The sequence below is a fragment of the Oncorhynchus kisutch genome, linkage group LG9, assembly GCF_002021735.2.
Source record: "Oncorhynchus kisutch isolate 150728-3 linkage group LG9, Okis_V2, whole genome shotgun sequence".
Classification (NCBI taxonomy): domain Eukaryota; kingdom Metazoa; phylum Chordata; class Actinopteri; order Salmoniformes; family Salmonidae; genus Oncorhynchus; species Oncorhynchus kisutch.
The window spans coordinates 31,931,658-31,958,600 of record NC_034182.2 but is presented as its reverse complement, the minus strand read 5'-3'; the positions used below and the strand labels follow the sequence as shown (position 1 = coordinate 31,958,600).

General features: G+C 40.6%; 1 protein-coding gene across 6 annotated transcripts in view; it reads right to left on the bottom strand.

Annotated features, from left to right (window-relative positions):
* Positions 1–675: 675 nt before the first annotated feature.
* The window catches only part of LOC109881005 (serine/threonine-protein phosphatase 2B catalytic subunit alpha isoform), a 138,113-nt gene continuing 111,845 nt past the window's right edge, over positions 676–26,943 (bottom strand). The window contains exons 9-16 of one of the 6 annotated variants that reach the window (XM_031832421.1): positions 24,016–24,141; positions 21,502–21,573; positions 16,570–16,596; positions 14,471–14,555; positions 13,075–13,172; positions 12,497–12,505; positions 6,022–6,051; positions 676–2,687 (exon numbers count right to left, since the gene is read on the bottom strand). In XM_031832421.1, the coding sequence (XP_031688281.1) occupies positions 2,494–2,687; positions 6,022–6,051; positions 12,497–12,505; positions 13,075–13,172; positions 14,471–14,555; positions 16,570–16,596; positions 21,502–21,573; positions 24,016–24,141 (641 nt within the window). In that variant the 3' untranslated portion in view covers positions 676–2,493. The remainder of the gene's footprint in view (positions 2,688–6,021; positions 6,052–12,496; positions 12,506–13,074; positions 13,173–14,470; positions 14,556–16,569; positions 16,597–21,501; positions 21,574–24,015; positions 24,142–26,943) is intronic. The other 5 variants (XM_020473183.2, XM_031832422.1, XM_020473184.2 and 2 more) reach the window with 5 other exon arrangements.

Here is a 26,943-nt window from a genome sequence, read left to right as displayed (position 1 = left end):
TGAGGCTGGTTGGATGTACTGCCAAAGTCTCTAAAAGAATGTTGGAGGTGGCTTATGGTAGAGAAATTAACATAAAATTCTCTTGCAACAGCTCAGGTGGACATTCCTGCAGTCAGCATGCCAATTGCACGCTCCCTCAAAACATGAGACATCTGTGGCATTGTGTTGTGTGCAACTGCACATTTTAGAGTGGCCATTTATTGTCCCCAGCACAAGGTGCACCTGTGTAATGATCATGCTGTTTAATCAGATTCTTGATAGGTGGATGGGGGTGGGGTGCAGGGTTGTGTTAAAAACAAAACAACTACAAGCGTGATTGCTTTACTACCTCAACGGCACAGCTAGGAGAGCTCAAAAAAGCACCTTATAGTTGAAAACTACTAAATGTATCCAGAGTATTTTAAGATTTCATTAACAAATTAGGCGAAAAGTATAGTTAAATGTAAAATGCACATAAGATCAACAATGTAATGTTTGGATTCAGTCTTGTGAACTGTTGCGTCCTCACCTTTTGAAGAGAGATACATACTTGTTGGGAAACAGCGGTGAAATCCAATTTATGAAATAAATATTATGATATAAATAATAATTTATGAAGAGCTCATTATGAATGTTTTGGCGAATGCTGTGTCATCACTCACAGTCATCATGCAAAAATGTCCAGAAGAGTAAATATTTCGAATGCAATACATTTTTATTTAATATGTTTACATTGATTTTCAGTTCGCAGACTTGAAATCTGAGAAGAGGAAATTCTGGCTATATCACACACAAAAAAAACTGTTTAAGTTGAAATTCATGCAATTTTTTTATTGAACAGTAATATAAAATACTTTTTCATAGTTGCGTGTGCATGCTTCATCTGCCAACTGTTTCAAAGTTAAATTACAAAAGCAAAGCTTCATGTCATGTAGTGAAATACTTGGGCATATAATTTTTTTTTTTTTTTAAAGGTCATGGAGTTTTTAGTTTTATTGATATACAAAGCAGAGTTCCAAATAATAACAATAATCCTAATAATCAAATGACACTTTCTGTGGCACGTGTACAAAACAGAACGACAATGTCTTAACCGTTATATGACATTAACAGCTATCATGCATTTTGAGTTCCACATGTAACCACAAACCTCACAAGAATGGTCAAACATACTAAATTTGACTGTGTGCACTTACAAGCGCATGTTAAAAATATGATCCCTCCTCCATGTCAGATAATCAAACGCAACAATTTTAAAAGAAGTTGAGGGAAAAAGCATTATCATGATGTAATTTAATGAATGCCAGTATATGTTCACTAAGCACACTACATTTCAAAACAGGCCCCGGCAGCCAAGGTATTCAATTAATTTATCAATTTTCTCTGTTTGAGTTTATAAAACATGCATAGGCAGACACTTTTAGTTTGTCTTTTTTTACACAATATCGGTTCTTTACGCTTACTTTGTTCGCAATACTTTAAAAAGAGAAATGAACATTCACAGAATTCCAGCAAGACACAATAAAATCTCTATCCCCAAAAACATTTTTTTTTATATTTGCAAATTATAGATAAATGTAAATTCCAGTTGTGAAATTTCCCCCAAAATAGATATTCATCAGTAAGGTAATAATTAGCCATTATACAGAAATCCGGGTCAAAAGCACACACCAAATGAACCTGGGGTAAGCATAATCTGTACAAAACCATAAAACGTAAAAATGTTTGGCATTTCAACAAGGTTGCAACATTCTTTTTAAGACTGCCTAATTTATCTGAGAGCTATTTTATAAGAGTAGCAAAAAAAGTTATCAATAAATATTCTTTACTTAGTTTGTACACCCTTATGTTAAAAACATTTTTTTAATGTTCTGTCCTTTTTAGTGCTGTATTTTGTAAACGTACAATAGTTAGTAAGAAGTTACACCACATTTTCATATCCAGTAGAACAGGGCTCTCCAACCCTGTTCCTGGAGAGCTACAGTCCTGTTGGTTTTTACTCAAACCCTAATCTAGCGCACCTGATTCTAATAATTAGCTTGTAGATGAGCTGAATCAGGTGAGATACAACTGGGGTTGTAGCGAAAACCTAGAGGAGGGTAATTCTCCAGGAACAGGGTTGGAGAGCCCTGCAGTAAAATGAGTGAGGGGCTTTCATAAAACATCTCCTTTAGGATCTCTTTCTCTTGGTCTCTCTCAGTCTGTCTCTCTCATACTGAAGTACAGAATCAAGCACGTCATCACCAGCTTCGAGGAGGCCAAGGGCCCAAAAGAGTGAACAATGCGAAAAACTTTGTCGTTTCTACAAGTATTTTTTTTTAATGGTGCTCACTTCCTGTGAGCACCACTTCCTGTAAGCCGCATTCCTGATCTCGTCCCTCCCTTTTCTCCTCCACCCTGCTCTCTCCTCTATTCCGCCCTGTGGCAGACTGCGACGAGGAGGATGGTGGTATAACACCCCACCCTGGTCGCCACAGGCTGCCACCACCACCCGCTGCGGTGGAGTGTGCCCCTTCACTGGATGCTGCTGCTGCTGTCCTTGGCGTCCGTGCCATTGGTCTCCGAGGACAGAGCCTTGTTAAGGGAGTTGAGGCTGGCGTCGGAGGGGAGGCCGTCCCGCCTTGGGGGCATCCGCTCGTTGATGCGGTCCAGGCCCTTGGCCTCCTCAAAGCTGGTGATTTTGTGCTGTGGCGAGAAGCCCTTGATGGCTGGAGGATGGAGAGAGGGAGTGGGGGATGAGGGGAAAATTGATGGAGGGGTGATTTAGAGGTAGAGAACACGTAAAATATGAGGTTAGTTATTTCTGGTTCACATGCCGAAACACAGACACATCAATGTTTTGTTCAGCGTCAAGAATTCAACGTGAATCAAGTTATGTGATGACAGAATAACGAATGAAAATCTGTTTCTGAATTGGTTGGTTATATAAACCATTGCACTGAATGGAAAAGTCACTTGATGGTTCGTAGCTGAGCAGAGGTCTAGTGGGTCAACCGACAGAAACCACACCATTTTAACATTATAAATAGTTATTTGTGGGGGGGGGGAAAAATTGATACTATTTTATCTACTTAGTGTTTTCATAGAAAGAACTACAGTATGAATGCAAGCTGAGTGTGTGTACACTGAATATACCAAACATTAGGAACACCTTCCTAATATTGAGTTGCACCTCCCCCTCCCTTTTGCTCTTAGAACAGCCTAAATTCATCGGGGCATGGACTCTACAAGGTGTCGAAAGCGTTCCACAGGGATGCTGGCCCATGTTGACTCCAATGCTTCCCAGAGTTGTGTCAAGTTGGCTGGATGTCCTTTGTGTGGTGGATCATTCTTGATACACATGAGAAACTGTTGAGTGTGAAAAACCCAGCAGTGTTGCAGTTCTTTATACAAATGGTGCGCCTGGCACATACTACCATACCCTGTTCAAAGGCACTTAAATATTTTGACTTGCTCATTCACCCTCTGAATTACACACATACACAACCCATTGTTTCAAGGTTTAAACATCCTTCTTTAACCTGTCTCCTCGCCTTCATCTACACTGATTTGAAGTGGATTCAACAAGTGACATCCGTAAGGGATCATAGCTTTCACCTGGATTCACCTGGTCAGTCTATGTCTATATAGAGCAGGTGTTCTTAATGTTTTGTACACTCAATGTAACTCTAATACAAGTCTAACTTCTTTCTGCTGAGAAATTTAACTTAGGTTAATAAATTATATTTTACTTTCACATACAATGTATAGGTGCAGTTAAATGTGTTGTTTTACAGGGTCGGCCACAGTATTTACGGCACCCCTGGAGCAAATGAGGGTTAAGTGCCTTGCTCAAGGGCACATCGGCGGATTTTTCACCTTGTTGGCTCAGGTATTCAAACCAGCAACCTTTCGGTTACTGGCCCAATGCTCTAACCACTAGGCTACCTGCTGCCCTTGTAACTGATGAATAACATATCCTATGTAGTTCATTCTGTCTTTTGAAGATAGCAGAGAACTATAATACAATCAATATGAACAATTCATTAGAATAAATTACAACACATTACCAACACCAATTACCATAATATCTCAATTATATAACCCGATTGACAAAAGCAATACATAATCAGACTGAACTATAGGTGAGTGTCTGGTGCTGGAGGACAATAGGTTTTCATTGTGCCATTGCCTTTCAATCAAGGACAGATTTACAAAAAGTTTTAAAAAACACTACTGATAAATCACATAATTGACTCAAACAGAAAAGTGTGTAAGTCAATTATGAGATGGAATTAAGCATTTTGACAATGACACGGGGAAAATAAATGTGCAACTTATTCAATGTGAAAGTGAACGTAGTGTAATGCGGAAGGAAATAGTGTAAAACAGTAAAAAGAAAGTGCTGATGCTCTCTCTTAAAATAAACCTAAAGATAACTGAGTGCATATTGAATAAGGGCACGATTAAAACACCTGAGGATCCCCAGGACCAGACCTCCCCACCACTGTACTATACAAACAAAACGAAATGGAAACATATATTTTTTTAAATAAGGAAAATAGAGAGTGGGGCCCACTAGACTGAAACATACAGTATACCACAAAAAGACTACGCTCACATACATAGACACCAGAGTAGGCTGGTGGAAGGAGCTATAGGAGGATGGGCTCATTGTAATGGCTGGAATGGAATCAATGGAATGGTACTAAACACATCAAACACATGGTAATGACGTGTTTGACGCCGTTCCATTGATACCATTCCAACCGTTACAATGAGCCCGTCCTCCTATAGCTCCTCCCACCAGCCTTCTCTGATAGACACTACTACAGAGATACTTGGTGCTAATCACTTGTTAAGCCTGCTCAGAACATGCAGCAAATTACTAATAAGGGACAAGGGGGGTATAGTGGTTGTGGGCAGCTACATTTTCAGGAGATCCTTTTTTTGGATCAGGAGGCACCATTTTGGAGGAATTACCCATATTATGGAATTATGGGTGTAGAGAGAGGGGGCTGATGGGACTTGTAGTTGTGTTGCTGCATAGCACAGGTCAGTCACAGGTTATTAGCAGCTCAACAAAGAGAACAAGACACAGAGGAACCACAAGGAAAAAGAGGCAAAAAGAGTCTTGGGACTGATGCACATAATCCTCTAGGGGGTGCTCAAGAGGAGTCGCTGAACAATTCCAACGTAAATAGCAGCTAGCCAACAAACCGCTATTTACTGCGTAGTTGAGGTTGTTCTTTGTTGCGTGGGTTTGTTTGACAATTTGCTTCTGGAGTTACAGTCCAATTTGGCTTTCAAAGCTTTTGTTGGAAAAGCACATTTTGTTCCAATTTGTTTCTATCGAACGTACTGTATATTAGTGAAAAAACAAAGCACAACTGCATGTTGTTTCAAAGGGGAAAATCGAATGGCAAGACTGAGTCGGTGGGTGAGTGGGTGCAATGGCATGGGGTGTGAAGATGCAGGTGTGCCATAATATCCTTGGTTGGTGTTTTTTTTAATAGAAACTTATGATTGGGCACTATTTAGTGGAGGGGACCAAGACTCAATTCAGTCTGTAGCGCGGAAGATCTGCGTTTTAGCGCGGTTTAAAATTCATAGGTCATTTCCAATAGAGCAGACACATGCAGCATTTACCGTGAATGCAGTCTCGGCGAACATGATAGCATTGCCTTTAAATGTCAATCACGCTACAACACAGATCTTCTACGCTATGGATTGAATCCAGCCCTGAACTAAAAACTTTGTGAGAGGGAGGGAGGGGAAGGGGGGCTACTGTATATCCTAGCAGGTTTAAAGAAAAGTCATGCACTTAATGTCTCACCACCTGACTGATATGAACTTTGTTCCCCTTTAAAACAAATGTCCCTTTTTTGTACTCCCCCCGTATATTTATTTGTAATATTTTTGGTTTGGTTTTGGTAAATTATTGTGTCACAATTTGTTAGACCAAACACCCAACACACTCTGTAACAAGCTACGGCAAAAAGGATGAAAACTCCCATGTCTATTGCGATAAGAAGCAACAGAGAGGGCTGCCGGCCTATTTACCTTCATCTGCCTCAATAGCCTCAATAGTAGCTGAAGAGAAGAAGACGGGGGTTGCAAAACGAATGAGAAGGAAGGTGAGCAGCGAGGAATTCATTTGGTTTTCCCAACCGGTCAATGAGCAGCAAGAAGAGAGAGCCAATGCAAAGACAACAATGTTAAAAAAAACTCTCTGTGTTTTTGGGACAGAGGCAACACATGGATGGAAGCAAAAAGAGGGGAGGAGGAGGAGGAGGAGGAGGGACTAGGCGGGTGTGTTAAGACAGACAAAGGAGGAAGGGGGCTAGAAACAAGAAAGGGGATAGACGGAATGGAGCCAGTCAAATACCCATTGTAGACAAATGTGTGGTGTGCTGGTATTTTGAGCTTTGTAAAAAACGTCACCCGTGTTTGACAAAGGGACAAGAAGCGGTGCAGGACGAATATAGACAATGGACGTCTGGAAGGGGGACACCGTGACAAGTAGGACTGGAGTGGGTTACAATAGTGATTATCAAAGGGGAACAGTGGATGTCTGACATATCTTCACTCAACAAACTACACACTTGGACGGGGGTGACATGAGGGGTGTTTAACATGAGTTGGGGTACAGTACATAAGGACGTGTGAGTGAAAACAGAGATAACTCTGCCAAAGTCAAGAATGCGGCTGCAACTGAACAACCGAGACCAAGTAAAATAAAATAAAAAAGGTGAAGAACTCATCAAATGTTCTCGGAAACAGCTATCTAGAACTGTAGCGCAGCCACGTCTTCTGATATGAACCGTCACAAGAGCAGACGCCAATGATGCATTTAAAAATTTGCAGGACTTTGATACACTTACCACTTACCGTACAAATCCTTCTGTTTTATAGCAATACTTATCACCAGAAATACAGAAATGACTCTGTAGTCAGGTGGTGCACAAACAGACAAATAAATGGGTACGAGTTGCACTGCAAATAAACAAATACTCAGCGGCTACAGCTCTACACTTGAACAGGTGTGTGTTGCTATTGAGTTATAACACAGTACATAATACACAGGAGAGACGTACACACACAGGTAAGTTATAAGGAGGTCCAAATGAAATCAAGTGGTTGATGGATTGCACAACATTGCAGTAGAAGCACATTGCAGACTGTCTGAACAATAGGAGCCTATGGTGAGCTGTGATTCTACCAATGCCGCGACAGAAAATCTCTCGAACGTCACTCTGCCTCCCAAAATGGCTCCTCCTCACTGCTGCTTCTCCATTGGATGGCTTTGGCCCATCATTGCCTCACTGGGAACTACATGGTTGCTCCTATGCAGTCCGAATCAACAATAGAGGTATATGCATCGGTGTACGCGTGTGTTTGAGATAGAGATATAGACTACTGGTTAGAGGGCAAACATGTAGAATTTCTGTGGTCAACTTCAGGAAAAGTGAACCCAGAAATAGTGAACCCAGAAATAGTGTGTCAGATGAGAGCAGTAAAGGTTACAAAACAATACTCTGTAGGCCTACAGTGATTCCTCTTTTAAAAGTTGCTAGCTTACGCCGTGGGACTTAGAGGTCATTTGTGGTTTAGTACGGTACCCTGCGTCACCACTTCATTGCTCCAGACCAGCGCAAGGGGGAGTTAGAGCACTGATTATGTTTTTGGGTCCTACTGTGTCTCTAACTAACGATGAATGGGCGACATAAACCTAAATAGAAACTGATAATTGTGCACGACTTCAGTATTACTTACTAAAACTGTTGCTACACTAAGGTTTTTATTATTTTATTTTGTTAGGATTATTTTGCTCTTACTGTAGTACTGTAGGCCACTCATGACCGGTCACGTTGTACAGCGCCTGAGTGTTGCAACGGTCTGAGACACTGCATACTGTAGCAGTGCAAGCTGTGTTGTTACAGGTTCAACAAACTGGCTTTATTTACAAATTAGTAACAATGTCTCACCAATTGTTCAAAAATGGCCTTTTTCTCTGCCTTTTTCTCACTCATTTTACGTTATTTGAAAACGAAATAATCTCCAAAATATTTAAGGGGCATTGCACTAATAATGGTGCTGACTAGGGAAACATTCCCGCGGTCCCGTTCTTAGTACCAATCTGCACGTTCTAACTAATAAGGGCATTTTTATGCTTTCATTAATAAAATAATGAAAAAAATACTCTTTCAAAATGCCAATGTTTATTTATTTATGGATCCATAATGAATTACTATGGGAATAAATATCACTGAATTATAGAAAATCTCCTCCAATCCTCGGAGAGTCACGTTATATTTTTCAACATACTGTAGGCCTACCGTAGTCTTATTTATTTAAAGAGCATATTGAAGTTAGAAGCAAAAGCCTACAACTAATTTAGCACCGTTTCACAAAGCTCTGAGAGAAGCATGGGGACTGGTCTTGATAAATCAATGAGATTTTTATTTTCACTTAATCTCCGTTTGGGTATTGGTTAGACTTGAATAAAAAAATGAGGGTGCAGAAATGTTATGCTCTTAATGTAAACTTAATTTAACTAGGCAAGTCAGTTAAGAACAAATTCTTATTTACAAGGACAGTCTACTCCTTCCTCCCCGTCGGGGAATTGAACCCCGGTCTCCGACGTTCCCTGCCTGCATGACATGGGGATTCTGTAGCTAAATAGCCCAGTACTGTACTGCCGACTGACAAGCTGTCCAGCGCCATATTTTCCGTTCCATCCTAACGGAAACCCAGAGGGTTTTTCGTTTTCCTTGGAATAGAAACACCATAGTACCAAGTACCAATCAAAAGTTTAGACACACCTACTCGTTCCAGGTATTTTCTTTATTTTGACTATTTTCTACACTGTAGAATAATAGTGAAGACATCACAGCTATGAAATAACACATATGGAATCAGTTAAGAACAAATTCTTATTTACAAGTACAGCCTACTCCTTCCTCCCTGTCAGGGGAATTGAACCCCGCTCTCTATTACAGCCATTATTGAGGGTACTTGAAGTCACCGAGAAAGTCTGGACATGGCCTGCTCCCCCTTATGTAAGGAATTAAGCACTTTCCCATGTTTACTACAGTATGTATTGCTGGCTGTTTACTTGTCAGACTGCACAGTAGCCTAATAAACAAATGCAGTACATATACTGTGCAGTACTGTATTTCTTCATCAGCATCTTTATGCTTTCGTTAATAAAATAATGATAAAAATACTCTTTCAAAATGCAGATGTTGATTTAGTTATGAATCCATAACAAATTACTATGGGAATAAATATCAAGGAATTACAGAAATATTGGAACAAAATTGTCGAATGACGGCAAATACTCTTTTAAACACACATGGTCACGATGTACAGCGTCATTATGGCTAGTAGCAGGGCTATATTCTGGCCTTTATAAATATTATTTTGGCCTTTAGTCAGATTACAATCACTCACTGTTGTTTTTTAAACACAAAATCATCTCCAAAATATCTTTGTACATAGCCTTCCCACTGTGAATGTCTATTTCAGCACTGCTCTGAGAAAAGCATGGAGAAATGAAAATGCTCTATTATATTCCATGATATTCTTAAGATACATGTATTGACTGAATATAAGCATGTGATGTCTGCTAAATAATCAAGTTAGGTTTATTTCTGGAGAAACCTTTCTAAATAACAAACTGGCTTTATTTACAAATTAGTGAGAATGGCTCACCCAATGTTCAATAATTGCCCTTTTCTCGCTCACTCTGTTAAATAAAACAAAATCTCCAAAATATCATTACTTTTTAAACAAAGCGATTATTATTATTATTAATGAATTTAGAATTATATAAAAGCCCCTTAGATATTCTCACAGATCCTAATGGAAAATTCCCCTTAGATATTTAATTTAGAATCTTCCAATCCTCTAAATGTAATTATTGGCGGAGAGTCACGTCATTGAAAAAAATATTTTTAGATACAGTGGGTCAAAAAAGTATTTAGCCAGCCACCAATTGTGCAAGTTCTCCCACTTAAAAAGATGAGAGAGGCCTGTAATTTTCATCATAGGTACACTTCAACTATGACAGACAAAATTTGAAAAAAAATCCACAAAATCACATTGTAGGATTTTTAATGAATTTATTTGCAAATTATGGTGGAAAATAAGTATTTGGTCAATAACAAAAGTTTATCTCAATACTTTGTTATATACCCTTTGTTGGCAATGACAGAGGTCAAACGTTTTCTGTAAGTCTTCACAAGGTTTTCACACACTGTTGCTGGTATTTTGGCCCATTCCTCCATGCAGATCTCCTCTAGAGCAGTGACGTTTTGGGGCTGTTGCTGGGCAACAGGGACTTTCAACTCCCTCCAAAGATTTTCTATGGGGTTGAGATCTGGAGACTGGCTAGGCCACTCCAGGACCTTGAAATGCTTCTTACGAAGCCACTCCTTCGTTGCCCGGGCGGTGTGTTTGGGATCATTGTCATGCTGAAAGACCCGTTTCATCTTCAATGCCCTTGCTGATGGAAGGAGGTTTTCACTCAAAATCTCACGATACATGGCCCCATTCATTCTTTCCTTTACACGGATCAGTCGTCCTGGTCCCTTTGCAGAAAAACAGCCCCAAAGCATGATGTTTCCACCACCATGCTTCACAGTAGGTATGGTGTTCTTTGGATGCAACTCAGCATTCTTTGTCCTCCAAACACGACGAGTTGAGTTTTTACCAAAAAGTTATATTTTGGTTTCATCTGACCATATGACATTCTCCCAATCTTCTTCTGGATCATCCTAATGCTCTCTAGCAAACTTCAGATGGGCCTGGACATGTACTGGCTTAAGCAGGGGGACACGTCTGGCACTGCAGAATTTGAGTCCCTGGCGGCGTAGTGTGTTACTGATGGTAGGCTTTGTTACTTTGGTCCCAGCTCTCTGCAGGTCATTCACTAGGTCCCCCTGTGTGGATCTGGGATTTTTGCTCACCGTTCTTGTGATCATTTTGACCCCACGGGGTGAGATCTTGCGTGGAGCCCCAGATCGAGGGAGATTATCAGTGGTCTTGTATGTCTTCCATTTCCTAATAATTGCTCCCACAGTTGATTTCTTCAAACCAAACTGCTTACCTATTGCAGATTCAGTCTTCCCAGCCTGGTGCAGGTCTACAATTTTGTTTCTGGTGTCCTTTGACAGCTCTTTGGTCTTGGCCATAGTGGAGTTTGGAGTGTGACTGTTTGAGGTTGTGGACAGGGGTCTTTTATACTGATAACAAGTTCAAACAGGTGCCATTAATACAGGTAACGAGTGGAGGACAGAGGAGCCTCTTAAAGAAGAAGTTACAGGTCTGTGAGAGCCAGAAGTCTTGCTTGTTTGTAGGTGACCAAATACTTATTTTCCACCATAATTTGCAAATAAATTCATAAAAAATCCTACAATGTGATTTTCTGGATTTTTTTTCTCATTTTGTCTGTCATAGTTGAAGTGTACCTATGATGAAAATTACAGGCCTCTCTCATCTTTTTAAGTGGGAGAACTTGCACAATTGGTGGCTGACTAAATACTTGTTTGCCCCACTGTATACTGTAGGTCTATTATAGGCAAAATTAGTATTGGTTACACTACAATTAGGGTGTAGAAATGTTATGCCCCTTAAATATTAATTTAGATTTCCCCAATCCTCTTATGCTGTAGCCTACTCCCGACCGTCACGTTGTACAGCTCAATATTTCCCATTCCATCCTAACGGAAACCCTGAGGGTTTAGTTTTTAGTTTTTCTCGCAATAGAAACACCATGATATTAATCAAATGAATTAATCCAAAGTTCATACAATCAATCCCATGTACTATGTTATTACAAAAAAGGTTTTAAATTCTCTAGTAATGTCAATATGGGAGATTACCAAATGCTTATCAAAGTTGCCCTCTGGTGGTCAAACTAGCATTGATGTTATTTAATTGTCAGCCATTTTTTACGTGCCATAGAATGCTGCAGCAGCCCGCAAGGTGTGCTGCAGTACGACGCAACATTTAAAGGAGGAACCACTGTACATACTAAAACAACTGACAGAAAAACTGACAGAGGAGACAAACTGACCAAGAGAGCCTGAAGAGAGGAGAGTGAAGTTGTTTGGATTTCTGCCTGGTTTGTGGATGACAAGGTGGACAATATTGATCCCCTTACATCCACAGTTGTTTATGTCAATTCCAATTAATCTGAATCGTAGTCGATCCTTAGCCTCCCTGACTTCTTAAAAATTACTTACAATTTGTAAAATCAAGGTCCACGTTTTTGTTCTATAGAACATAAATAGAAATTCTAAATTGGCTATGTTGTAGCCCGATTCAGTGGGTAGATTATTCAATTCGACTCATCTTTGGAAGAAATGTCTACCCTGTGGAAAAGCATATTTTAATGCTAGTCTGTCACGTAAAGGAGACCGATCGATCGTCAGACTGGTTTTGGGAGTGTTTGGAATTCAACATGGGAGGGTGAATTCTACAATATTCTCACAAAACACTGCTGACAGAATACTTGCACAACAGATTATACCTGTGGTTTCTAGGGAGAGACGAGAAAGAAGAAAACACAGACAATATTTGAGATATAACCAGTAGATTGCAGAGAGAAAGGTAGAGAGAGAGAGGGGGGGGGGGGTAAGGAAAGCAAGAGAGCATTAGAAGAGACAATGGGGACACAGAGGGTCAACTTCTAACATTTAATATCTGTATTATCTAAAGCCACTCCAAGGGGTGCACATTTAGGTTTTTGCCCTAGCACTACACAGCTGAATCAAATAAAGCTTTATGATGAGTTGATTATTTAATCAGCTGTTTAGTGCTAGGTTAAATAACAAGATGTGCACCGCTTGGGGTCCCCAGGACTGAGTTTGAGGAATCGCTGACCCACAGGTAGTTACATAGTATTTACCACTGCTGCAACTGTGTTCTGTGACATAAAAGTCATATCAAATATAGCAGGTTTAATTCTAGACACCCCCCCCCCCCCACCCAAAAGGCTCAATAAGTTTCAGGTCTTTAAAGTAGATGTACTGCTAATAAAATCTTATATATAACAGTGTGAGGGGTGTTGTGGGCTGGACATGGAGGTCCAGGTGTTGTGGGGTTTACCATTCTGGAGCTTCTCCTTGCCCCCGGACAGCACTCCACTGGGCAGCATGCCGGTGGGGGTCAGCCCCTTCAGTGTCAACACACTTTCACTCTCCTCCCTGCAGGGACAACAAACAAACAAATGACACAAAGTTCAGATAGTAATATAGCCCCTAGAACATTTAGGCCTTATAGCAAGCTCATTCCTGCACGTGAAAAACACATTAAGCAACGTTCAGATGGAAATATAGCATGCAGAACTGATGCGTTCATGTGAAATAGTGTTTCTCAACTTCTCAAAAAAGTGTTTCTCAAGTCTCACGTACTCCCAACATCACACATTGTTGTTCTAGCCAGTGGAGGCTGCTGAGGGGAGGACGGCTCATAATAATGGCTGGAACGGATTTAATGGAATGGCATCAAACACATGGAACAATGGTATTTGATACCATTCCACCTATTCCGTCTCAACCATTACCATGAGCCCGTTCTCCCCAATTAAGGTGCCACCAATGTCCTGTGTTCCTAGCCCTATACTAGCACACATGATTCAACAAATTTCTCAATGTTTATGAAAGTTACTGCTCCTATTGCTCCCCAATTGGTAGTTATAGTCTTGTCCCATCGCTGCAACTCCCGTACGGACTCGGGAGATGCGAAGGTCGAGAGCCGTGCGTCCTCCAAAACACAACCCAACCAAGCCGCACTGCTTCTTGACACAATGCCCACATAACCCGGAAGCCAGTCGCACCAATTATGTTGGAGGAAACACTGTACACCTGGCGACCGTGTCATCCTTGACATCCTTGCCAGCCGAACCCTCCCCTAACCCAGACGACGCTGGGCCAATTGTGCGCCGCCCCAGTCGCGGTTGGCTGTGACAGAGCCTGGACTCGAACCCAGAATCTCTAGTGGCAGAGCTACTGTCCCATACAATAATCTGTATTCTTAAGTCTTTGTTCTTATAAAAATGTACACAAGACAAATAAATTGCATACCCCACTGCAGTTCACTGGTGACCCCCCCAGGGGTCACGGCACCGACTTTGAATACCACTGAGTAAGTTATACTGTATAAATAAGCCTTTATTAAAAGCTTTTCATTGCAGCCTTATTCTCAGCTGTGAGTTTCCCACTGGGCACACACTGGTTGAATCAACGTTGTTTCCACGTAATTTCAATGAAATGTTGGTGAACCAACAAGGAATAGACGTTGAATTGACGTCTGTGCCCAGTGGGTTGTTATTAAGACCTGTTTATGTAGACATTTTTTAAATGTAAAACGGCATTCCTGTAATGTACAATGTACAATGACTTCTGCCTAGGATCATGTAACTGGGCACATATGATAAAATACATAAACATTGGTGTAATGGAAATGCACACCCAGACTTACAGCGATGATTCCTAATAAATACCTTAGGACAGAGAATACCCTCGCCATCTTGCCAATGGCACGGATCTTGTTTCTGATGACCTCCTTGCGTGCAGAGGCTGTGGCACCTATAACACACGCACGCACGCAGTTCTCAGGGTCAGACAGTCAGGCTGTTTCAAACCATCACAACATGTCTGCTTATCTGGGTGAGGCATTTTCTTTAAGGTGTGCTCATTACCAGACATGAGCTAGTAAAACTTAACACTAAGTTGTGTTTTGTGTGTCTAAGTAGAGTACATGTTTGAGTGACAACCACTGATACAAAGGAATTGTTTCCTAAATGTTTAGTTCACATTTATTTGACACTTGAATCATTTAGTAAATGTTTTTTGCACAGGCATATGATATCACATAAAAATACACTATGTAGTTATTGAAGGACTTTGAATCTCACTCCACCACTGCGATTCCCTGGTTATGCCTTAGTATGAAAGGCATTCTGAGAAAGAGGTGAAGCTTGGTGTTCGATGCATCAGCACCAATAGCCTGTCTAGAGGGACCCTGTAGGCAGCCAATCGATAAAGTACTCCCTCAAACACTCTGCCTCGTCTAATCAGACATTGAAAAGCACTGCAGATGACCTGCTATCAATTCCCTTTGCTAGGACTACTGTTTAATCTGCCATTGCTTTGTGAGGCCCGTGTTATATAATGGTTCTGAACGTACAAGGTGTAAACAATCTAAAACTGTCATCTTACATGGTCGTGTTCAGTTGGCACGGACTGGAAGAAAACATTACAACAGAGATAAATGGGGAAGTACTATTTGAAAGAAACACTTGTTTTAATTTTCTGTTGCAAAAAGTGTTTCTACGGTGCGCCCTAATGAACATCACCCATGTTTCTATTTCTGAAGAATAATATAGCTTGGTCAAGAATATAGCCTGGTAAAGAATATAGCCTGGTGAAGAATATAGCCGTGTCAAGAATATAGCCTGGTGAAGAATATAGCCTGGTGAAGAATATAGCCTGGTCTAGAATATAGCCTGGTGAAGAATATAGCCTGGTGAAGAATATAGCCTGGTGAAGAATATAGCCTGGTGAAGAATATAGCCCTGGTTTAGAATATAGCCTGGTCTAGAATATAGCCTGGTCTAGGAGCTTGTATGTTGTGACAGGATGACTTGTGTTTGACACTAGGACCCTTTTGTGACCCAGCTTGGAAAGTGGTAGTGAGGTGGAGTGTGAGAGACGGAAATGAATACAAGTGCTTGGAAATATATGGAGAGAGAATAATGAGTATGCAGATAACAGTGAGAGACTCTAGTGGAGTGTGTTCTTTTGGTCGGACCACTAGGGACAGTACTGAGTATCCCATCTTCTCACATTGAGCAACAGCTAGCTGGACTTTTGGGCATTCTACACAGGAAAGAGGCGAAGCATATCGAGGACTGACTACCCTGCACTGTTTCTATTGAAGCTATAGGCTAACGCTAATTCACTCAAGTGCAGATAACCGTACTGCAGGTTCGCTGAAAATGTTTAAGCTATGTTTAAGTTACCAGTATTGAAGCCAACACACCGTGCAAGCTGTTCACCACTCAAAACTATACCAGTCTGTTAAAATACTGTGTAACACTTTATTTGGATAGTCCATCTGTAGATGCCCTACAGACTATCAATAGCATTTACACTAACTATCTACTAACCCTAACCTTAACCCTTATCCTAACAGTAAACTTAACCCTAACCCATATTCTAACTATAACCGTAACCCTATCAAGCAGTTGCTTATCAACAGATAGTTTGTTAATATTATAACTATCGGTAGACCATCAATAGATGGAACATTTGGACTATCCAAAAAGTGACCCAATACTGTATAGTGTCAACATTCTGAGTGAACCTACAGTGCAGTTGACCTTTACCTGCAATTGATTGAATTTTGGTGCATGTCTACATTTAATATTTTTATAGATTGATTATATATTCTATTTTTACTGATAAATATCAATAACCAAACTGAGCATAAATGTTACAACACATTTACGTCTTGGGTTAGTTAATTGGCTCCCAAAATGCATGTGCAAGAGCAAGCACCAGCACAAAGGTATATTGGCGGTAGAGCTGAGGGTTGTACCTTTCTTGGGGACATATATTAGTTGTCCTTCTCAAGAACACCCCCAGAAGAGAACAGAAAAGACAAGAGAGATCAGTGAATGGCAGAAGAATGACAGAGGAAGCCAAGGAGGTGGAGAGGAAAGAGAGAAAAGGCAAACACACACCCATCAAGCATAAAGAAAAGCAATGGCTTAAAACAAAACTCTGAAAAACAGAAAAGAAGAGAGACAAATTAGATGAGGTAACCACGGAAATAATGAAATGACACAGCATCGGCGAGGGAGAGAGACATGAGAGAGAGAGACCTAGATGAGAGAAGAGAAACAAATAAATAAATAACGAAAAGAATATGAACATCAACACAATGAATATTAAGCTACTGAAGAAAGTCCGTGAAGGAAAGAAAATGAGGTAATGATGAGATGTTAGTCACCAAGGCGGTGAGTGACTAAGAAGTGTCTGTCAGCTATCAACGTTAGGGTCAAGGGTTCGAATCATTCTCCTATAACACACCACTTCCTGCCATACAGGAACAGGATATGACCTATGTTCACTGCTTTATGTTCACTACATACTTCAGTCTGAGACTGCCATCATTCAAGTCAAAATGAGGGGTGTTGTTCAAATCAAAGTCATCAGCGATTGGATTATCTCTAACAAATCAGAGTATCAAAGCCAATTACACATTTTCAAAACGCCGCTTTACCCACATGTGTTCTGGCTCTCGCCCAACCCATCGGTTTCTCGGACCAATCAGAATGGTCAGAATCGGCCTGTGTTCTTGAAATCTTCGGGGAGGTACTTAGGTTGATGTGGTGCAGCGTTTGGCCGGAGCAGGAAGTTTTGGCAGTCAGGCAAACCAGTGTTAGAGTCAAGGGTTAGAAGCCATTTTCTATAACACGCCACTTCCTGCCATACAGGAACAGGATATGACCTAAGCATTCCTTCCCCCTCCCTATAGAGTTATGGTAACGTGTGTGACTTTGGTAAATAAGAGACGCGATGGAGTATTTAGGGCTTATCTAGGAATGGGTGTTCCAAATCATCTCTACCATCTCTACCTAGACAATGCCACTATGTTTTACAACACTGGTCACCAACCTTTTCTGAGCCAAAATCACTTTCGCAGTCAAAAAGAAAGCCGAGATCTACCGCTCAGATTTTTTTTCAACATGATTTAAACAATGTCACATTAACCTAATAAAAACGGTTCTGTAGGAATTGTTTGGGCAGTAGGTCTAATATACAATACCAGTCAAAAGTTGACACACTTACTCATTCCATTTCTTTTCTTTTCAATAAAAAAAAAAATCTAACTATTTTCTACATTGTAGAATAATAGTGAAGACATCAAAACTATGAAATAACACATGGAATCATGTAGTAACCCAAAAAGTGTTAAACAAATCTAAATATATTTTAGATTCTTCAAAGTAGCCACCCTTTGCCTTGATGACCAGTACACTGATAAGCTGTAGAAAGAATATATACATTTATAAGACTTGTTCATAAAAGAGAGAGTTGTTCATAACCCTGCTATGTGCGGATAGTACGCATCCCCTTCCCCTCAAGAATGGTCTACCACATAGCCAGGGTTAAACGAATCTTGAAGGCAATGTAAAAAAATAATAAGTAAAAAAAAAGAGACATAAGTTCTAAATGAGAGGCTACAAGTATAAAGCTCTTGATGCTGGAATGATGAACATATCTCTAAAACCAAGAGAGGAATTGCAAAAAACTCAAACAAAGAAAAAAACAAGGCAACCGTCTTTTGCACCAAGTATACCAAGTGTTCGGAGAAAATCAAAGCAATCCTGAAGAAGCACTGGCATATTCTGCAATCAGACCCAAAAATTCATAGACACCTCTTCAAGGAACCCCCACTGGTGGTCTATAAGCGTGGTCGCAATATTGGAGATAGCTTGGTGAGATCAGACATGCCCCCTGAGCCCACTCAGACACTCTCGACACCAATTCCAAATGGGGACTACAAAATTTGGCTCATACGCACAGTGCAATAGCACTATAAAAACATCCTTCTTCAGACACCCACATACAGGTCGAAAAATCACTGTTAGGGGTATCATCTCATGCAAGACCAAGGGAAAAATCTATCTCATCACCTGTTTATGCGGGAAAGCCTATGTAGTACAAACGAAAAGACAATTAAAACAACGCATAGCTGAATACCGCAGCTCAATCACATGTAAGAACATTGACTATCCAGTAGCAGCTCACTTTGTTGAAGCTAACCATCCAATCTCCTCCCTCAAATACACAGGCATTGAGCATGTTGCTCTATCAAGGAGAGGTAACATCGAGATCATCCTACTACTAATGGAGGCTTACTGGATATCCTATCTAAAACATTGACCCCTAGTGGTCTGAATATTGACTTTGATCTCAGGCTCTTCATATGAACAATTGTCTCTTTTATGAACAAGTCTTATAAATTGATATATTCTTTCTACAGCTTATCAGCGTACACCCAACATGTTCCCCCTGTTGTTGATGCTTATGATTCATTATGGTTGAACCAAAAGATTACATATAACAAAACAAAATAGAAAACAATTAAATATGTGAAATTTAATTCAACAATAATGTATGTTGAGGCTAATATTATGTACAATATTCAAATCTGTTTCCATATGATAACAATAGCCAATATATTCAATATGCCATAAACTATTGTTCTTTAAGTTTCCCTCAATTCATTCAAATTAACTTAAGAATTATGACACATCCCTCACTATTGTCATTGGTTGCACTAAGTGCACTGTTTGCCTACATAACCTGGTTCAAGCATTCATGACATTACCCTGAAGAAGGCACAGTGATGCCCAAACGTTGCTGATTTACTCAATAAATTACTGGGAGTTTATATATTGAGTGTGCGACTCTTTATTTTTGATACTTTATAGTTAATTCGCCGTTAGTCAGCACCTCCACCTAAAATATTTTTTTCTGGGTGTGCGCCAGCTCATGTTTTTTTTTTCGATTAGTGTTGAATAAAAACAGTGACAGTGTAAAATAAAAACTTAAACATGAACTCACTCATAAAAACTGCAGCTCTTTGCTGTATTCTTTGACAGTCTCTCTGTGGTCATGGTTTTAAAAGTTATTCTGTCAGCTAGTATCAAACTTTGCTGTAGCCAGGGTCGTGGAAGCTCTGTAGGAGCAGTGATTTTGAGCTATCTGATTGGCCAGCACAGAAGTCGCACGCAATTTAGCCACAGATCTCCCGGTTTTCCTGGGTAGGTAGAGTTTGTCTTTTCACGAAAATGAAAAGACAATTGTCTAGAATTGTGGAATGTGTTGACTTTTGTAACAAACACACATAGTAGATAATAACCACAACTGAGTGACATAGTGGCTAATAGCTATCCTCCAACATAGGGTGTGTGTGTGTGTGTGTATATGTGTGTGTGTGTATATGTATGTGTGTGTGTATATGTGTGTGTGTGTGTATATATGTGTGTGTGTGTGTGTGTATATGTATGTGTGTGTGTATATGTATGTGTGTGTGTGCGCGTGTGTGTATATGTGTGTGTGTGTATATGTATGTGTATGTGTGTGTGTGTGTGTGTGTGTGTATGTATGTGTGTGTGTATATGTGTATATATGTATGTATGTGTGTGTGTGTGTATATGTGTGTGTGTGTATATGTATGTTTATGTGTGTGTGTGTGTGTATATGTATGTGTGTGTGTATATGTGTGTGTGTGTGTGTATATGTGTGAGTGTGTGTGTGTGTGTATATGTGTGTGTGTGTGTATATGTGTGTGTGTGTGTATATGTGTGTGTGTGTGTATATGTATGTGTGTGTGTATATGTGTGTGTGTGTGTATATGTGTGTGTGTGTATATGTATGTGTGTGTATATGTATGTGTGTGTGTGTGTGTGTGTATATGTGTGTGTGTGTGAAAATGTATGTGTGTGTGTATATGTGTGTGTGTGTGTGTATATGTGTGTGTATATGTGTGTGTGTGTGTATATGTGTGTGTATATGTGTGTGTGTGTATATGTGTGTGCATCTATGCGGGCATCTTGCACTGTCATGCTTCTACTGTGGATCCAAAGAAAGTAAATGCCAAATGTATGTGTTGAGCTGATGATGTTCCATTGGTAGATTTTGCCCTCTAGTGGAAGTATAGTCAATCACAGAGAGAAAGTCAACGCTCATTTTTTATTTTTTTTTAAATTTTTAACTTTATTTTACTAGGCAAGTCAGTTAAGAACAAATTCTTATTTTCAATGACGGCCTAGGAACAGTGGGTTAACTGCCTGTTCAGGGGCAGAACGACAGATTTGTACCTTGTCAGCTCTGGCATTTTTAACTTGCAACCTTTCGGTTACTAGTCCAACACTCTAACCACTAGGCTACCCTTCCTTCCTCCCTTGCCCGACCCGTCCTTCCTCTCTTGCCCTATAGACTACCACAGTATGAGTCATAATACACAGTATGAGTCATAATACCCATATAACATAGCGGTCTAACAGGGACATTGTCATTTTTTGTTTTTCCACCATACATTTTTCCAATAGGGGATTTTAGAGACACAACATGAGGGCTGTGTTCCGTGTAGGCTTATTACCCTGGCGTGACATTTTGATAACCATGTAAATATATCTCAGACAAGGTGACTTTTAAAACAATTGGAACCATTTCCCTGTTTGACCACTAGGTTTTATGGGTATTATGACAACTCAACATTGGGGCTCTATTCCCCATTCTCCAATCATTCCAATACTCATATAGAGTGAAGTCAGCAATGTCATGTCATTAGATCTTGCTTTTTAGCTTTTGCTTAAATTACATTTGAATACAGTTTTAGAGTGAAACAGAGAGGGGAGAGAGCACCTGCGAGAAAGGGAATTGGGCTATTCTAACCTGTCGTGGCAACATGAGAGGAAATAGTACCAGTCAATGGCACACTACACAGACTTACCATCGATCTCCTCGTCTGTCGTCAGCTCATCATTGGAGCAGATGCTTAACACGTTAACCAGCATCTCAGTGACTAGAGAGAGAGAGAGAGAGGGAGAGAGAGAGAAAGGAAGGGGGGGAAGAGAGAGAGAAAAACAGGAAGGGGGTGGGGAGAGAGAAAAAGAAACAGAGAGAGAGAGAAGACATAAGGGAGAGAGGAAGGAAGGGAGTGTGAGGGAGAGCTAGGACTAGCTGCTAGAATGTGAGCCATGTCTAAAATGTGACATCCAACTACAGTGTTTGGGGAATGGTTTGGGGTGTTTCCACATTTAACTACACTCCAGTGGTGAACAGAGAGATGGGGGGAGGGTTGTGTAAGTGGGAGTGGGGTCTTGGATAAGATAACTCATAGTTTACACATTGATTAAATTAAACAGAGAATGTAAATTGTAACTTGTCATGCTACTTTTGTACAGTAGATGTCAGCAGCATGGAAAGGAGGGGTGACACGGGGTGTTGGAGATTAAAGTGGATGTACAGTGCCTTGCGAAAGTATTTGGCCCCCTTGAACTTTGCGACCTTTTGCCACATTTCAGGCTTCCAACGTAAAGATATAAAACTGTATTTTTTGGTGAAGAATCAACAACAAGTGGGACACAATCATGAAGTGGAACGACATTTATTGGATATTTCAAACTTTTTTAACAAATCAAAAACGGAAAAATTGGCCGTGCAAAATTATTCAGCCCCTTTACTTTCAGTGCAGCAAACTCTCTCCAGAAGTTCAGTGAGGATCTCTGAATGATCCAATGTTGACCTAAATGACTAATGATGATAAATACAATCCACCTGTGTGTAATCAAGTCTCCGTATAAATGCACCTGCACTGTGATAGTCTCATAGGTCCGTTAAAAGCGCAGAGAGCATCATGAAGAACAAGGAACACACCAGGCAGGTCCGAGATACTGTTGTGAAGAAGTTTAAAGCCGGATTTGGATACAAAAAGATTTCCCAAGCTTTAAACATCCCAAGGAGCACTGTGCAAGCGATAATATTGAAATGGAAGGAGTATCAGACCACTGCAAATCTACCAAGACCTGGCCTTCCCTCTAAACTTTCAGCTCATAAAAGGAGAAGACTGATCAGAGATGCAGCCAAGAGGCCCATGATCACTCTGGATGAATTGCAGAGATCTACAGCTGAGGTGGGAGACTCTGTCCGTAGGACAACAATCAGTCGTATATTGCACAAATCTGGCCTTTATGGAAGAGTGGCAAGAAGAAAGCCATTTCTTAAAGATATCCATAAAAAGTGTTGTTTAAAGTTTGCCACAAGCCACCTGGGAGACACACCAAACATGTGGAAGAAGGTGCTCTGGTCAGATGAAACCAAAATTGAACTTTTTGGCAACAATGCAAAACGTTATGTTTGGCGTAAAAGCAACACAGCTCATCACCCTGAACACACCATCTCCACTGTCAAACATGGTGGTGGCATCATCATGGTTTGGGCCTGCTTTTCTTCAGCAGGGACAGGGAAGATGGTTAAAATTGATGGGAAGATGGATGGAGCCAAATACAGGACCATTCTGGAAGAAAACCTGATGGAGTCTGCAAAAGACCTGAGACTGGGACAGAGATTTGTCTTCCAACAAGACAATGATCCAAAACATAAAGCAAAATCTACAATGGAATGGTTCAAAAATAAACACATCCAGGTGTTAGAATGGCCAAGTCAAAGTCCAGACCTGAATCCAATCGAGAATCTGTGGAAAGAACTGAAAACTGCTGTTCACAAATGCTCTCCATCCAACCTCACTGAGCTCGAGCTGTTTTTCAAGGAGGAATGGGAAAAAATGTCAGTCTCTCGATGTGCAAAACTGATAGAGACATACCCCAAGCGACTTACAGCTGTAATCGCAGCCAAAGGTGGCGCTACAAAATATTAACTTAAGGGGGCTGAATAATTTAGCATGCCCAATTTTTCCGTTTTTGATTTGTTAAAAAAGTTTGAAATATCCAATAAATGTCGTTCCACTTCATGATTGTGTCCCACTTGCTGTTGATTCTTCACAAAAAAATACAGTTTTATATCTTTATGTTTAAAGCCTGAAATGTGTCAAGAGGTCGCAAAGTTTAAGGGGGCCGAATACTTTCGCAAGGCACTGTATGTCACCTTCAGCCTTATGACACATTATACTAAAATACATGCAGTCAAAGATAACGTAAATTCCTTTTGACAACCTTGTGGCGTTATGCTGAATGACATTTGATGTGATAATTGTTAAGGACACATCTCATTTGATATTTTTGGCTGATACGTTAGGCATGACTATATCCACATATACCACTGGGTGTGATAATTGGTCATCTCAATTGCTATTTCTAGTTGTTGTGTTGTTAGGCATGTTTATAGCCACATATAACACTGCATGGGAGTCCTAATAACAGCCACAACAACAGTTTCCTAAATGTATTAAATTGACTTGAACTTCACATTTGACAGGGTTGTCAATGTGTGGGTGTGTCCCGCTCACCTTTCTCCCCGACAAAGGGGAGGGACCAGGTGAAGACATCCATGAAGTTGGGCAGCCAGTAGGGGTGAGGTGAGCAGTTGAACTGCCTGATGTTCATCACGTTGTTCTCATACTTCAGTACTGCAGCTGTAAGGAACAGGCAAAGACATAATTTAGATTAACTTAAAAAAAGATGTACTGGTTACTTCAGCCATTTAAGATTCATTACAAAAAAAAATGAGGTAATTGATTTCCTCCACATTTTTGAGTAAGTACTTATTCAGGGATGTGAAACACTGTATGTTGCAGACAGAAATAGAATGAATAGAGATGACATGATTCTATTCTATCTGATAGACAATAATTTCGGTTCTACTTGATACATTTCTTTCTGTAATTTTACATCCTACGGAACAGGCCCATGGGGAGGTGTTTTAAAGAAACATTTCAAACATTTACAACTTCATATTCATCATTTCTACTACTACCCTAACATCAACATATGTGAAAATGGCGCGTTTCTATGTTTTGAAGTAAAAAACAGAGGAAAAAAAGTGTTTTCAATGACATCGGTGTCCATCATGTGATTTCAACCAATTATGAGTAGGCGTTGCCTAATAATAGCCTGCTAACTGGTTGATGATGTAATTGGAAACACGCATCTTCCTTTATTTTCTTTACTACAATACATAGAAATGTGCCATTTTCATATACCCTATGTTGGTGTTGGGGTGGTGCTGGAGATTATGAATATGAAGTAGAACATTTTTGAAATTTCATCTGGCACAACCCATGTCGGTATCACTTTACTTAAAGCATCCAGTGTTCTTGTCCCATCGCACACTAGCGACTCCTGTGGCGGGCCGGGCGCAGTGCACGCTGACAGGTCGCCAGGTGCATGGTGTTTCCTCCAACACATTGGTGCGGCTAGCTTCCGGGTTAAGTGGACAGTGTTTTCAAGAAGGACACACAGCTCTCGACCTTCGCCTCTCCCGAGTCCATACGGCTGTTGCAGTGATGAAATAAGACTAACTACCAATTGGATACCATGAAATTGGGGAGAAAAAATATATATATAAAAAAAAAATACACTGCTCAAAAAAACACTAAAATAACACATCCTAGATCTGAATGATCTTATTAAATACTTTTTTCTTTACATAGTTTGAATGTGCTGACAACAAAATCACACAAAAATGATCAATGGAAATCAAATTTATCAACTCATGGAGGTCTGGATTTGGAGTCACACTCAAAATTAAAGTGGAAAACCACACTACAGGCTGATCCAACTTTGATGTAATGTCCTTAAAACAAGTCAAAATGAGGCTCAGTAGTGTGTGTGGCCTCCACGTGCCTGTATGACCTCCCTACAACGCCTGGGCATGCTCCTGATGAGGTGGCGGATGGTCTCCTGAGGGATCTCCTCCCAGACCTGGACTAAAGCATCCGCTAACTCCTGGACAGTCTGTGGTGCAACGTGGCGTTGGTGGATGGAGTGAGACATGATGTCCCAGATGTGCTCAATTGGATTCAGGTCTGGGGAACGGGCGGACCAGTCCATAGCATCAATGCCTTCCTCTTGCAGGAACTGCTGACACACTCCAGCCACATGTGAACCTGCTTTCATCTGTGAAGAGCACAGGGCGCCAGTGGCGAATTTGCATATCTTGGTGTTCTCTGGCAAATGCCAAATGTCCTGCACGGTGTAAGCACAACCCCCACCTGTGGACGTCGGGCCCTCATACCACCCTCATGGAGTCTGTTTCTGACCGTTTGAGCAGACACATGCACATTTGTGGCCTGCTGGAGGTCATTTTGCAGGGCTCTGGCAGTGCTCCTTCTGCTCCTCCTTGCACAAAGGCAGAGGTAGCGGTCCTGCTGCTGGTTTGTTGCCCTCCTACGGCCTCCTCCACGTCTCCTGATGTACAGGCCTGTCTCCTGGTAGCGCCTCTGGACACTACGCTGACAGACACAGCAAACCTTCTTGCCACAGCTCGCATTGATGTTCCATCCTGGATGAGCTGCACTACCTGATCCACTTGTGTGGGTTGTAGACTCCGTCTCATGCTACCACTAGAGTGAAAGCACCGTCAGCATTCAAAAGTGACCAAAACATCAGCCAGGAAGCATAGGAACTGAGAAGTGGTCTGTGGTCACCACCTGCAGAACCACTCCTTTATTGGGGGTGTCTTGCTAATTGCCTATAATTTCCACCTGTTGTCTATTCCATTTGCACAACAGCATGTGAAATGTATTGTCAATCAGTGTTGCTTCCTAAGTGGACAGTTTGATTTCACAGAAGTGTGATTGACTTGGAGTTACGTGTTCCCTTTATTTTTTGGAGCATATATATATATATATATATATACACACATACATACACACACACACAAAGAAAAAAGGAAAATGAAAAAAAAAAGCATCCAGGTATTATGCATTACAACTTGTTATAAGCATGTATGTTATTCATGTTTTATAGCAAGGTATATATAGAATGTTTTGTCTCTCTATGATTTTGTCTGGATCATTTCTAGATGATTACAATACATCATAATGGGCTAATAACTGCATCATAATGAATTATACCTGGATGCTTTAAGTAAACTACTGTAAAAACTACTGTAACATGTTGAACGAACCACTGGTGTACATAGCATTATGAATACATTCAGAGGGCCTTCTATCCTAGAACATCCATAGAGTGCACTATAAAACTATCCATAAAACTGTAAATCCAGCTCGTCACTAAACCCCAATAGACCTGTCAGTTTTACACCACAAGGGACATTGTGTCTTGCAATTAAAACAGCGGTATTAACTAAAAATACCTAGTCTGTCTCCGCTATGTCCTGTTCAACACAGCTGGCCTTTTAAATCCATCCTCGGCTCTTCCAGAATGTTCTTTCGTCTTAATTCCTAGCCCTCAACCCCCACCACTACAGTCCC